Raw genomic sequence first — 11,541 nt, 5'->3', positions numbered from 1 at the left:
AGCTTGTAGAAGCAGCAGCAAAGAAGTCATCGATGCAGACCGGAAGATGCCAGCGACCACAATCTTAAGCAAATCACCGCCCCGAAGAAGAAAACACCAATAAGGGGCTGTAGAGACTCTAAAGACAATGAAAGTTGGCCAAATCCAGATGGATCCAGCAAAAACCATAGCCCCCGCCTACGATAAACGTACAAACGGAACGGGGAGAACATTATTCCTAGTTTAGAACACTGCCGCCGTCTTACCGCCCCAGACCAAACTCAAAGATAAGATAACCTGGGAAAAAATCATACTTGCCGCCGCACGGCAAGTCTGGGTCAGATATCAAGCTCGTCGTTGTCTAGGACCATGCACCGACTCCCTCTTATCCTGTGACCTTGAAAGGTTGGGCCGCCATTGAAGATAGCTACGTTGGATCACCAATGCCACCATGGAACATTATCTCACTAAGATTGCCACTCAAGCACACAAACCCCATCATCTCGCAGCAGCCCTCCACCTCCACAATTAGGCCGCCCCCGATCAGGACCTCCCCGCCGCCGCCACAAGGGCTTTGCCCAGCAACGCGCGCTGGCTGCAGCGAGAGGGGTAGTAGATGGAGGGTGTCTAGGGTTTTGCTCGCGCATCTCGTCCTCTCTCTCCCCACAAAAAAGGTTGCACATGGTACTACCGATTCTTGAATATCAGTCTCATAAGCAACTAGGGATGTTACCACATGACATATGTATCTAAACACACACCCAATATGTCCCAGTCAGCTCATAAGTTAAAGAGTGTGGCTACGTGTCTCTCCTAGTAAAAAAAAGCAACTAGAGATGTCAGCATGAACACAATAAATAAACTAGATTACAACCAGCTCAGGTTACTGAAGCAACTGCATATGTTCAGTTACAGCCTCAGCAGGCAGCTCAATGAGATTAATAATTTGGGTACAAATAAATTCCAAGGTTCACAGTCCATACAATTGAATCAACGCCCTACATACCTGATTTACTAAGGCTAAAGTTAGTGCAGCTCAACAGGGTTCGTCAAAAAGGAACTAATGCAGCTTACATATAATGGGTTTCGGGGTCAAGAACCAACAATGGTCGATGGCATCTCAGCACATCCAAATTCGAGATAACCCCGCAACTCCAAGAATATCAATCAAGCCTTTCGGGATTATGTCCCACTCCTTGTCACCCTTCGGAACATGTCTTTTATGTTCTTTGATCCTACCTCAGGCTTCAGTTTCTTCGCAGGCCTCCCTTTGCTTGACTTGGCACTGCTATTTCCTACACCCCCCTGTATTGACGCATTGGACAAGCTTAGAGAACATGGTGTGAGCGTTGAAAAAGATCAAGCATTCTTGAGGAGTTTACCTCTGAGGGACGAGCTGGAGCAGGTACCGGAGAACTATCAGCACAAAATGACGTGTCATTGGTTTTGGCCATATCATTTATCTCACTGATGTCTAACCTGCAGTGGAGCAGATTGTGGTAGCGTGAGACAGATGGACAATACCAAACTACTGACTCTTCTTTTCTTTTCTATTTGTGAGGGACTCTTGTTGAAAGAGACAAGTCTTACTGCAATTTCTTGCAGAGTACCATTAGCCACGGTTCATCCTTCAGGTTTTCACGAATTATTTGGACAGCCTCCTTTACTGTAGCACAAATAGTAAAAACAGCTCCATAAGAACTTTACAGTTCACCTTATCAAGAAAATTTTAAGCTAGGGTTCTAAAATATGACGTGGGTTAGGAATTTCATTTTTGTTAGATGTTCTCGTATTGAAGTAGTACATACCACATGTACAGTTATACTAAGACAGGGTATAACTTATCTATCCCTTTTTCTGTACCCCTCCACTGGGCTTAGATCAATATACTATAAAGCTCCCTTAAGTTACACAGTCCAATTTTGCATGAAAAGAAAGTCCAAGGATTATTGTCATAGCTTAAGGCATTAAACCCATTAAGCATCGCCATAAGGGTGGCCAACCAGCTATGCCATGTGGCGCAAGCTGGTTGGCCACTGTGAGATAGCTTTTGAAAAAAAAAAAGATGGAGATGAGGAATTTTATAAAATACTTTTTTTTTAGATGGAGGTGAGGACTCACGTATTCTTTTAAATGGAGGGCTATGCAAAGTGGCGTTCGCTGGTAGGACACGGCGGTATTTTTGTTTTCTTTTTTACTTCTTTTTATGATGGAGGTGAGGATTGTTTTCTGAGATATTTTTTTTAGATGGAGACGAGGACCTCATGTATTTTTTTTAAATGGAAACATGCGCACAACTACCTCTCAAGCGGCGCCACAAGGTGGCGCCCCAACCACTACTGTTGTATATAGATTACACCTAATGACCCATGTTCAAATAATATGGTTGTATCAATGTGGAACTTATGATCAACATTTAACTGTTTGATTATGAGATGAACAGACACTTGTAAAATAAACTGGGCAGTAAGATGACGAGAAGTTACAGTGACATACACAGTTCTCTTTCTCCTTGAGCAGCATAATTTTTACCTAATTTGGAGATAGCTCTTTTATACTGTGTACCTGTAAATGAGATTGAGAGTAGATAGTTAATTCTTGATAGTACAGAGGAAGTGAAAAGTATGATTTTAGGAATCAATACCAGAAAGTTCGCTAATTAGAAATAAATCAACCAGAGATGGTCACAAGCGCATACCTGCAGTAAAAACTGTATCAGAAGATGGGACCTTTCTGCTCTCAAGATACAATCAGAGAGAACCCGATCAACGTCAAGTGAATAGCGACAGCAGCTGCATATCTATTTATCGTTCACGACTTTTCTGCTTGTTAGGCTTTGCCTGGTCTAGTATTTAATTAGCAATCCTACTAGCTAGCTTTTCTTATATTAGTCTTGTTGCCAGTGCCACCTCCACGCAGGTAGGAACATGATAAGATGCATTACATTGGTTTCTCAATGGTATATCTTAAAATATTTTTGTGACATCAAACGGCTCATCGGTATAATAATAAGAGCATGTCCAACAGAACCCTCAAAAACTCAACCTTCAAAACCAGTTTGAGGGTTGAGAAATTGTCGTTTTGAAGGCCGAAAATCGCTGGCGCAGATCATGCCCTCAAACCAACCCTCAAAACAGAATATTCTGTTTTGAGGGTTGGTTTGAGGGCACTGATCTGCGCCCCGGCCTTCAAACCCGCAAAACTGGACAGCAAACTGCGGCGGTGGGGGCGGACGGCCACGCGCGGGGCTGCGGGAGGCGGACGGCGACGCGGGCTCGGGCGGGGCGTGGAGGCGGGGACGGGCCGGCGTATAGGACCTTAAAGCGTCTTCGTCGCCACTAGGAAAGATTTATGCGGAGGCGGGAGGGGGAACGCAGGTTGGACTCCGGGGCCGGCCGGCCACCAAATCGGCCGCATGGAGGACGTGCTGACTCAAACAAGCGAGCCTGGGGTGGGGAGACTACGCGACGCTTGCGAGGAGAGACGAGAGAACCTGGCAGGGTGGCATATAAGAAAAAAGCCGTGGCGGCCGAGATGCGTCGATGCCACGATCATGCCGGACGCCAGGGCGGGGCGAGGTTGGGTCTGGAGGAGGAGGGAGGCACAAGTGGGGAGAAAATTTCCCTCCCGCGCGGACGTTGACCGAGTGAGGGTTCGGCCTGGAAAATTGGCCCAAACCCTCACTAGTGCAGGTTGGGACTCAAAGTTGAGGGTTCGACCTGGAATTTTTTTTGAGGGTTTAGGGATTTGAGGGTGCTGATCTGCGCCTTTTTTTCTGCTCAACCCTCAAACTGGCAGTATATTTGAGGGTTTGACCAGTTTGAGGGCTCTGTTAGACATGCTCTAAGCAGCCTTATTGTCCTGCATTCAGATGATCATGCTGTAGGACTGCTGCTCACTAGTTAGTGGTCACTACAGTGAACACTCGTCACCTTCTCAGCAATTGCTCTCTGACATCTTCATCACAGAGGATTGCAGTACCCCAGCGGATGCCCTCTCTGCACTGCAATCAAGTGAATGAGACAATCCCACGCCTACTCAAGGGCTGCTTCGCTCATAAGTGTGGCAAGGTGCTCGCAAAGTTCTCCCTTCAGTTGATCGCACTGCAAGCCGACGATAGCTCCAACATCTGGATCGAGAGCGCAGCCAAGAGTGTAGGCCTTGGCAAGATGAAGGGAGTGTTATCTCCCATCATCCTTATGTTATAGGGGATATGGAGATTGCGCTCTTCGGAGATGCCACGGCCCGTGCTGGTTATTAACTCGATCCTTTCGAGGGCCAGCCACTGGATGCAGTTAGGGCAGGAGGTATGTAAGTTACTTATGGTTCTGGATATGACAAATAAAGCACAAATCATGCATACCCTACGAAGTGTCCAATATGGTCAATGTTTTCTGAACCTGCCTTTTTATACAACTCTATCTAACCAAAGCACACTACAAAATGGTGTGGGCGAATTATGCCTTAGACCCTTAGTAGTCTGAACTTGGGACTTCATTGTTAACACCCTTGTTCAGGGCAAACAACAATAAACATTTAAGTGACTTCAATAATCAGATAAGTGTGCATGTTTTCTTAATGTGGTATGGTGTACCTCCCACCCTAACTGCAGTTCATGTCATTGCTTTCATAAAATGCAATGCAGAACTAGCCTTCTCCACCAAGGATAAAGATCAATAGGGGAGCATAATGAAAGTTGGTAGAGTAAGAACTGACACAACCTACCTTACAGCACATCCAAGTTAAGACCTTGGAATCATCTAGCCTGAAGAACTTCATATTAGCAACTTCTGCAGCAAAGATAACATCAAATGATTCTGTAAGAACTATCGGATATGTTCTTATAGTATGTAAGTAGAGAAATAAATTGTGCCAAAAACAACAAAAGATGGTAAAAGATAGTGTCTGGCACTGGCAGCACAACCGGTAAGAAACCACCATCCAAGAAAAAGAAAACAAGATCACATGTATGAACTGTCTAACGTAGTAATGGTGTAGTTTCGAAGACAAGCAGTAGCAAGTGGTCAAAGGGAACAACTGTCAGGTTGCAACTTGCAAGGGAGTACTAGTAATTAACAATGTCACGGCAACTTGATATAGTTGTAATTGTACATTAAATGCATATTCCAAAGACCTACCTTTAACTTCACAAACCAGTTCCATATGCTTTCCTGCTATACTCATGAGGTGCTGATATCCAGGATAACCTTCGATGTATAAAATTTCATCCAACTGTCTGAATTTTCCCAGATCCTTACCGTTCTGCAACACAGGGAAAGGAATTGCTTTTAAATTGAAAAAAAAAGATGATGAAATAAGAATCATGTACTGTAAAATTTATCTTTGACCACACATACCGACATACGTGCAGCTTCGAAAAGTGGTAGAAGAACAAAGATGGGGTCAACAAGTGTGCAATAGTAAACGCTACCATCTGTAGGAAGGAAAGCAGGATTCAATAGCAAAACTAGGCATTGAAAGCAGGAGTACATGATATGCAAAATAGAGAATGAGAAGAACATCATCATTCCTTTATATTATCATGTTCCTTAAAACTAAGGCGATATCTGATTTTCTTGGGTTATAAATTTTAACTGGCAGGTTTGCTGAGGCAAGGTAACAAACCATATAAGCTGCCTATACGAAACAACAATAAGATATGGGCTTCACCCCTAAGGAAAGTAAATCAAGTTCTGCAGAGCAATGGCAAAACTGCATGGCTGGTTTATGCTTCTACCATACCTTCACAGACATAATCTCCCAGGAACCAAGAACCATAACGCTCCTTAAACCAATTGAATTCATGAAGTTGGCCGTCAGTGAACAGATACTGTGTTTCTTCTTCTGTTTGACGATAAGGAAGAGTCAATGCAAGCTGTTGGTCTATCTTTAAAGGATGCTTCTACAACAGAACTACTCTAAATTGGCAATAAACAATCACAAGCCACAAGCATCATCATGTATTTTTCTATGTCCTCGACGATCAGAAACTTATACTGAGGTAAGTAAGCTTGGCCACCTAGTTTTGGATGGCGAAGTAATAGAATATTCCCTTGACCATTGGCACCAGAAGGGCCTGCAAAGAAACACAATGGAGTCTGATTATAAATATGGGTCTCGCAACACAAATCGGATGCTAGAGGCGATCACCCGCTAGCGGACTTATTACATCCTGTTGTCCTTCCAACCAGGCCACACAAACTAACAGTGCTTAAAACAGAATACACCATACAGCAGTGGAAACAATGCTAGAAATGTTGAGGGGATTGGGGAACTCACGGGGAGCGACAAGGACACGGGGCGGCAACGCCATGTTCTCACACCACAACGCCATCAGTGGTGGTCGTTGGCCCCTTCAGCTTTGTTACTGGTGCACGGTTTGGGTTCTGGTTCTACTGCATCGTTCAGATTAATCCAAAAAGGAACTAATTACATAAGACTGCATTGATCTGTACAACAATAACAACAAAAACAGAGAAGGGTCACCCAAGCATAAAGAACTCGCCAATTTCAGTTCGCTGGTTCCACGCGCAGATCACGCGGCAGCGTTGGTGGCGCCGGGCACCGGAGTGCGCAGGGATTAGGGATTGGGGCAAGGAACAAGTCGGCGGTGGAATGCGTACCTGAGGAGGGCCAGGAAGGTCGCCGGGGGTACTGCCTCTCCGACTCCGAGTTCTTCGCCCCTGCGTCGCGCCGGCAGGAGAGACGAAAGGGGACGGCGGTAGGGTTAGTTTTGGCGCCACGCCGGCCTAGCCTCCCGCGTCTACACTTTTCAGCGTTGCCCTTGCCCTTGCCCTGCTCTGTGCGTCCATGGGCCTAATTCAGCCCACCTGTCCATAGAAAGCCCTGACGGCCCAGAGTCCAAGCCCACGTTGGCGCTGACACCGGTCAAAAAAAAAAACTTGGCGCTGACGCTGCCGGTCGGCGTCGGTCCTCTCGAGGATGGCCGCTGGTCGGCGGCCTGGCTTGGTTTGACGGAGCTGGAACTCTCGATGTGGCCGTACCCCGCGCTTGGATCGAGGACGGCGCCTGCAGCGATTTGAATCCCGAGTCCACCTTGCCCCGCCAGGGCTGCTTCAAAGTTCAAGCCCTAGCCAGTAAACCCCGACTCGGATGGAGAAATCCGCGGCGGGATCAGCAGGGGCGCGGAACGTCTCCATGGACAAGGTACCACTTCCTCGTTGGATTTCTAGCGCCTTCTTTGTGCATACCCAATCTGTATGACTATGATTCGATTCTTTCGATCCCTTTTGTTAGTCTGGTAAATTGTAGATGTGTTGTTCAGTCCACCCTTTTCAATTCAAAATGTTAGAGTGCTCATTATGCCATGATATATGTTCCTTTTTTCTTCTAGAAACATCATGCGGTGTTGAATAAGTCAAAATAGGAAGAACTTGCCAGAATGCCTGGGAATGGTCACACTGAATCTTAGTTCATGTTTTTGTTATGCCCTTCGTTCAATGTTCAGTTAAGATTGATGTCACGTGTTATCTTTATTTTCAAGCAATGCTATGCGTTCATCTCGTGAAATTTATTATGCAAAAAAGTTAATATCTATTGAAACAACTGCCCTCCTTCAGTCATGTTAGAGTGCGCATTATCTGATATCTGTTATTTTTCTTCTGGAAACATCATGCGGTGTTGAATAAGTAAAAATAGGAAGAACTTGCCAGAAAAAAAAAGGTTACCAGAATGCCTGGGAATGGTCACACTGAATCTTAGTTCGTGTTTTTGTTAAGCCCTTCGTTCAATGTTCAGTTAAGATTGATTGATGGCACATGTTATCTTTATTTTCAAGCAATGCTATGTGTTCATCTTGTGAAATTTAGTATGCACAGCTAGTAACATCTATTAAAACAACGGGCAATTCTTCAGTCCTTTCTTCAGTCAAACTCTTGCAAGAAGCGGTGTCTTTGCGATTGGATCAGCGGACTGCCCGACGAAATCCTGGTCAGCATCCTAGACAAGTTGGATTCCAAGACTGCGGTCGGCACGAGCCTCCTCTCACGGCGATGGAGGCGCTTATGGAGACTCGTGGAATCCTTCCATTTCAGTGAGGTGGTTTTACCAGACAACTATTGCTGGGTACGCCTCGGACCAATGCGGGACTACTTGAACACACATAGAGATCACCATTTTGTTGAGTCCCTCCAGTGGTTCACAAGGCTTAAGAGAGAGACGCCATTGAGAAGACTGTCCCTTGTGTTCTCAGGCAGTGCGGAGTGTAGCGATGTGGTCAACAGCGCCATAGCTTCTGCAGCTCAGCATGGTATCAGCGAAATTGATATGGCAATTGTTGTAAGGATGGAGTACGAGTTCCCCTGGTGGTTGTTCTCTGTTTACAGAAGCTCGCTGCTGACCAGCTTATGCCTAAGTCATTTCAAGCTTTCTGTCCCCCTCGACTTCAGAGGATTCGGTTCCCTCACAAAGCTTGCCCTGGTCCAGATGTATATGAGCCTGAAAGAGGTGCAAGTTCTCCTCAGGTGCTGTACAAACTTACTGAGCTTACACCTGATTGGCATGTTTGATATCAGAATCCTGCGGCTTCCAAAGCTTAAAGAATTGCTATTGTTAATGACTCCATCGTTGGGTAAATTTAAGGTAGACACACCAGACCTGCAAAGATTGGAGTACTGCGGAGAGATGCTCCCAACATCTACGTTTCAATCCATTCCATGTCTTGAGCATGCTTCCCTGCAATTTACTGATGATATTTTTCCAGAATATGATGCGGACAGGTTGGATGATATCTCTACTTGTTTTCCCCATATCAAGAGCCTTTGCTTGTGGTACGAGATCCCCAAGGTGAGCCCCACTTTCTGGATATTCTCCAACGCAGTGTTGGTGCATCATTCATCTAACTTATTTTTTTTTCTGCAGCTGGTCAAACCAAGAACTCCTGCCACCTTTTTAAACCTCAAAGTCCTAACTTTGAACATCGCTACAAAACCTTTCGATGATCTTCTTTGGATGTTCATGTTCCTAATTGCTGCACCATATTTGGCTACACTGAGAACTACTGTAAGATTGGTTTCCCCTCTTGTATGTTGTACTTATTTTAAATAGAAAATGTAGATTGTTCAATCCTGAACTATTGTGAAAGCTCACTTTCAACCTTGAACTTTGCAACACCTTTTTTTAACCTGGATCTCTTGAATCAGTTTACTGCAGACCCTCCCACTTTTACACGCCCGCATTTGCCATGTTGACAACTTAACTAAAAAAATAGGAAGTTTGAGAAATCTAGAAAAAAATATTCAAGAGACCAGGAAAATGATAATTTTAAAAAATTAATTGTTTGAATAAAAAGAGATCTGGAACGCACTAGTAATATCGGGGATAAGTTTTCTCCAGATTGACTATTGAATCATTTTTTTGTTTGATCATGGGGAATGTTTTGTAGGAACTTTTTGGATTGACTATTATAAAATGTTTAGCTGTCATCTGTGAACTATTGGATCCATTTTTCTCATATTAACTTTATATACAAGTTCCAAACCAAAGTTGAAGTTTCAAATTTTCCAAGAAATTCTGATGATTATTTTTTAAGTTTTCTTTTCTTTTCTGAAAAAAATACTTATGTTGTTGACACACAATGTGTTGACGTGTAAGTGATGGTACATTTCTACCACGTGTCGTCTCAGCAAAACAGTTAGGGATAGTGCCAAGGGGTTAAAGTAAACTGATACAGGAGTTCAAGGTTAAAAGCAAACTTCTACAACAGTAGATATTTTCTTTTAATACCCCCAATGTTTGTTTTTTATTTGGAGGAAAAGAGCTCTTATTTGTTTTGCCTTCAACATTTCCAGGTACGCTATTTATCATATCTTGAATCTCATAATGGGGTGGTATGGAATGATGTCGACTTCCAGCACGTCAGTTTGAAGAATGTAGAAATGTATAACTTCATGGGAAGAGATAATGAGATAGGCTTGGTGAGGCTACTGTTATGTAGGGCTCCTAATCTGAGATGTTTGTCCTTCAACCAAGCACGTCTGGAGGAAGGTGGTGATCACCAGCTGGTACCCCCTACCTGGCCCATGGCTGAAACTTTTTCCCCAAGAGACAGCCAGTTCGTTCTCTAAGTTACTGGAGAATTGTCGGAGCCGACTCTCTCAGCCCTCTTCTCTCTTGGTTGTTTCACACAACACACACAAGAACACAAGGAATTTTGGTGCCGTACTGTGTCACACAGCCGACGTTTTCCTCTCTCTATATTTCTTCTTGTACCAAAACAAATATGCTTTACAGCCCTTAAGTAGTACTCACGCACGCACACCGGGCACTACACTTGCCCACTAACCAGCCCACGCATGCACTAACCCAGGCCACTAACAGCACACGCACACATGCAGCTAACAAGAATTGACCTTATCTAACTACGGACCTTTTCTCAAGGTCGCATAGGACTCACCCATCCATCGGCTTCAACTTGTGCAGGCCGTTGGCTTCAGACCATCATGCACCACCGTCTCACACGGCAAGCTAGCCAGCTTCACGCGGCAGCTCGGACTTTCTCCATGCATGCTTCTCCTATCTGAAACTACTGACTCGTACGTATCACACGTACCTCCCTACACACACATTTTTCTACCTGCAACTACTACATGCAAGACTGAAATAAACATGAGAAGATACATGATCAAGATTAAAAAGCTAACAAGAATGTTTCTTCCAGTGCGTGTGTAGTATTCATCTGATAAGGTACTTTCCGCACTCCATATTTGTGCAGCGTGTGACATGTGATGTTGCATAATCAATGGCAGCAAAATTTGATAAATATTTTCTTGGCTTCTCAGAATCACGCAGATGTGCTTCTCACAATTTGTAATTTGAGTATAAATGATTGTGCTTTGCACTTCGCGGGTTCATCACTCCGATCATGAATGTAGGTAGAAGCAGAGTCTGTCATTGAGGCAATGATCCAAGGGTTCGCAGTTTGAAGCCGAGCTACATCTTATTGAATTAATTTATGGTATGTGTGTTTTTTCCGCATCTGCTATTCCTCAGGCAACTGAGATCTTTTTCTTTTGTCAAACAATTCCCGCATGAGTGTGGATGCTACCAGCTTTTTGGTGTTCCGCTCAAAAGGGGGAAAAGGAGAACTCTTTGGTGTGTGCGTGAGCTACCTGCCACCTTGTAGCTGTAGTGCACTCATGGTCGTAGTCTATAGTGATATTGTCGACGATTGTTGCTTTGGTTGTGTGTGATAAATCTGCTGATCACATGTTCCCGCATTGAGATATTTTCGATAATAAATCTCATTTTGAAATTTACCTCAACTTAGTTAGTCAGTTTGGTATTTACCAACTCTAGAAAAAAAGTTTGAAATTTACCAAAATCACTGGTAGATATTGAAACCGAATTGTATTTATTTCATATCAGGCTTGACAATGTATTAATACCGACTAGCCCCCACTTGCGATGGTTGTCAATAAGCATGGCCACCGGTATTTAGCTTAACTTTGAACTACTTTCTACATTGCAAATTCATAAAAGTTCTAGTTTTATCTTATGTCAAAATTCTTTTTAAGTTTGACTCGATCTATAGAAAATATGTTA

At 44.0% G+C, this 11,541-nt stretch overlaps 2 protein-coding genes across 3 annotated transcripts; one reads left to right on the top strand and one right to left on the bottom strand.

The window, feature by feature from the left end:
• Positions 1-866: 866 nt before the first annotated feature.
• Positions 867-6,756, bottom strand: LOC125531650 (ribonuclease H2 subunit B-like). The gene is made up of 11 exons (XM_048695975.1): positions 6,603-6,756; positions 6,259-6,374; positions 5,999-6,055; positions 5,722-5,823; positions 5,337-5,413; positions 5,118-5,241; positions 4,696-4,769; positions 2,476-2,536; positions 1,570-1,645; positions 1,362-1,458; positions 867-1,284 (listed from the first exon to the last, which is right to left on the bottom strand). Exons 2-11 carry the CDS (start codon positions 6,311-6,313, stop codon positions 1,162-1,164), a joined length of 846 nt encoding a protein of 281 aa, XP_048551932.1. The 5' UTR covers positions 6,314-6,374; positions 6,603-6,756; the 3' UTR covers positions 867-1,161.
• A 126-nt stretch (positions 6,757-6,882) lies between these two features.
• Positions 6,883-10,759, top strand: LOC125531649 (FBD-associated F-box protein At5g60610-like). 2 transcript variants are annotated; one of them, XR_007293393.1, is made up of 5 exons: positions 6,883-7,146; positions 7,855-8,580; positions 8,702-8,784; positions 8,860-9,000; positions 9,789-10,759. XR_007293393.1 is itself a non-coding variant. In XM_048695974.1 (4 exons), the coding sequence occupies exons 1-4, from the start codon at positions 7,093-7,095 to the stop codon at positions 10,062-10,064; spliced, it is 1,401 nt and encodes a 466-aa protein (XP_048551931.1). In that variant the 5' UTR covers positions 6,883-7,092; the 3' UTR covers positions 10,065-10,759. The 2 variants fall into 2 exon arrangements, 1 of the variants encoding a protein (XP_048551931.1); XM_048695974.1 differs by having other exon boundaries at positions 7,855-8,784.
• The last annotated feature ends 782 nt before the right edge of the window (positions 10,760-11,541 follow it).

Source organism: Triticum urartu, unplaced genomic scaffold (genome assembly GCF_003073215.2).
Source record: "Triticum urartu cultivar G1812 unplaced genomic scaffold, Tu2.1 TuUngrouped_contig_773, whole genome shotgun sequence".
Taxonomy (NCBI): Eukaryota; Viridiplantae; Streptophyta; class Magnoliopsida; order Poales; family Poaceae; genus Triticum; species Triticum urartu.
This window is presented reverse-complemented; position numbering and strand designations above follow the sequence as displayed.

Coding starts and splice junctions, on each gene's coding strand:
- LOC125531649 (XM_048695974.1), top strand. CDS start 7,093: ATGGAGAAATCCGCGGCGGGATCAGCAGGGGCGCGGAACGTCTCCATG. Junction 7,147..7,854: donor GGAACGTCTCCATGGACAAG/GTACCACTTCCT, acceptor GCAATTCTTCAG/TCCTTTCTTCAGTCAAACTC. Junction 9,001..9,788: donor TGGCTACACTGAGAACTACT/GTAAGATTGGTT, acceptor CAACATTTCCAG/GTACGCTATTTATCATATCT.
- LOC125531650 (XM_048695975.1), bottom strand. CDS start 6,313: ATGGCGTTGTGGTGTGAGAACATGGCGTTGCCGCCCCGTGTCCTTGTC. Junction 5,242..5,336: donor TCGAAGCTGCACGTATGTCG/GTATGTGTGGTC, acceptor CCTGTGTTGCAG/AACGGTAAGGATCTGGGAAA. Junction 2,537..4,695: donor TGTGCTGTAAGGTAGGTTGT/GTCAGTTCTTAC, acceptor ACAGGTACACAG/TATAAAAGAGCTATCTCCAA.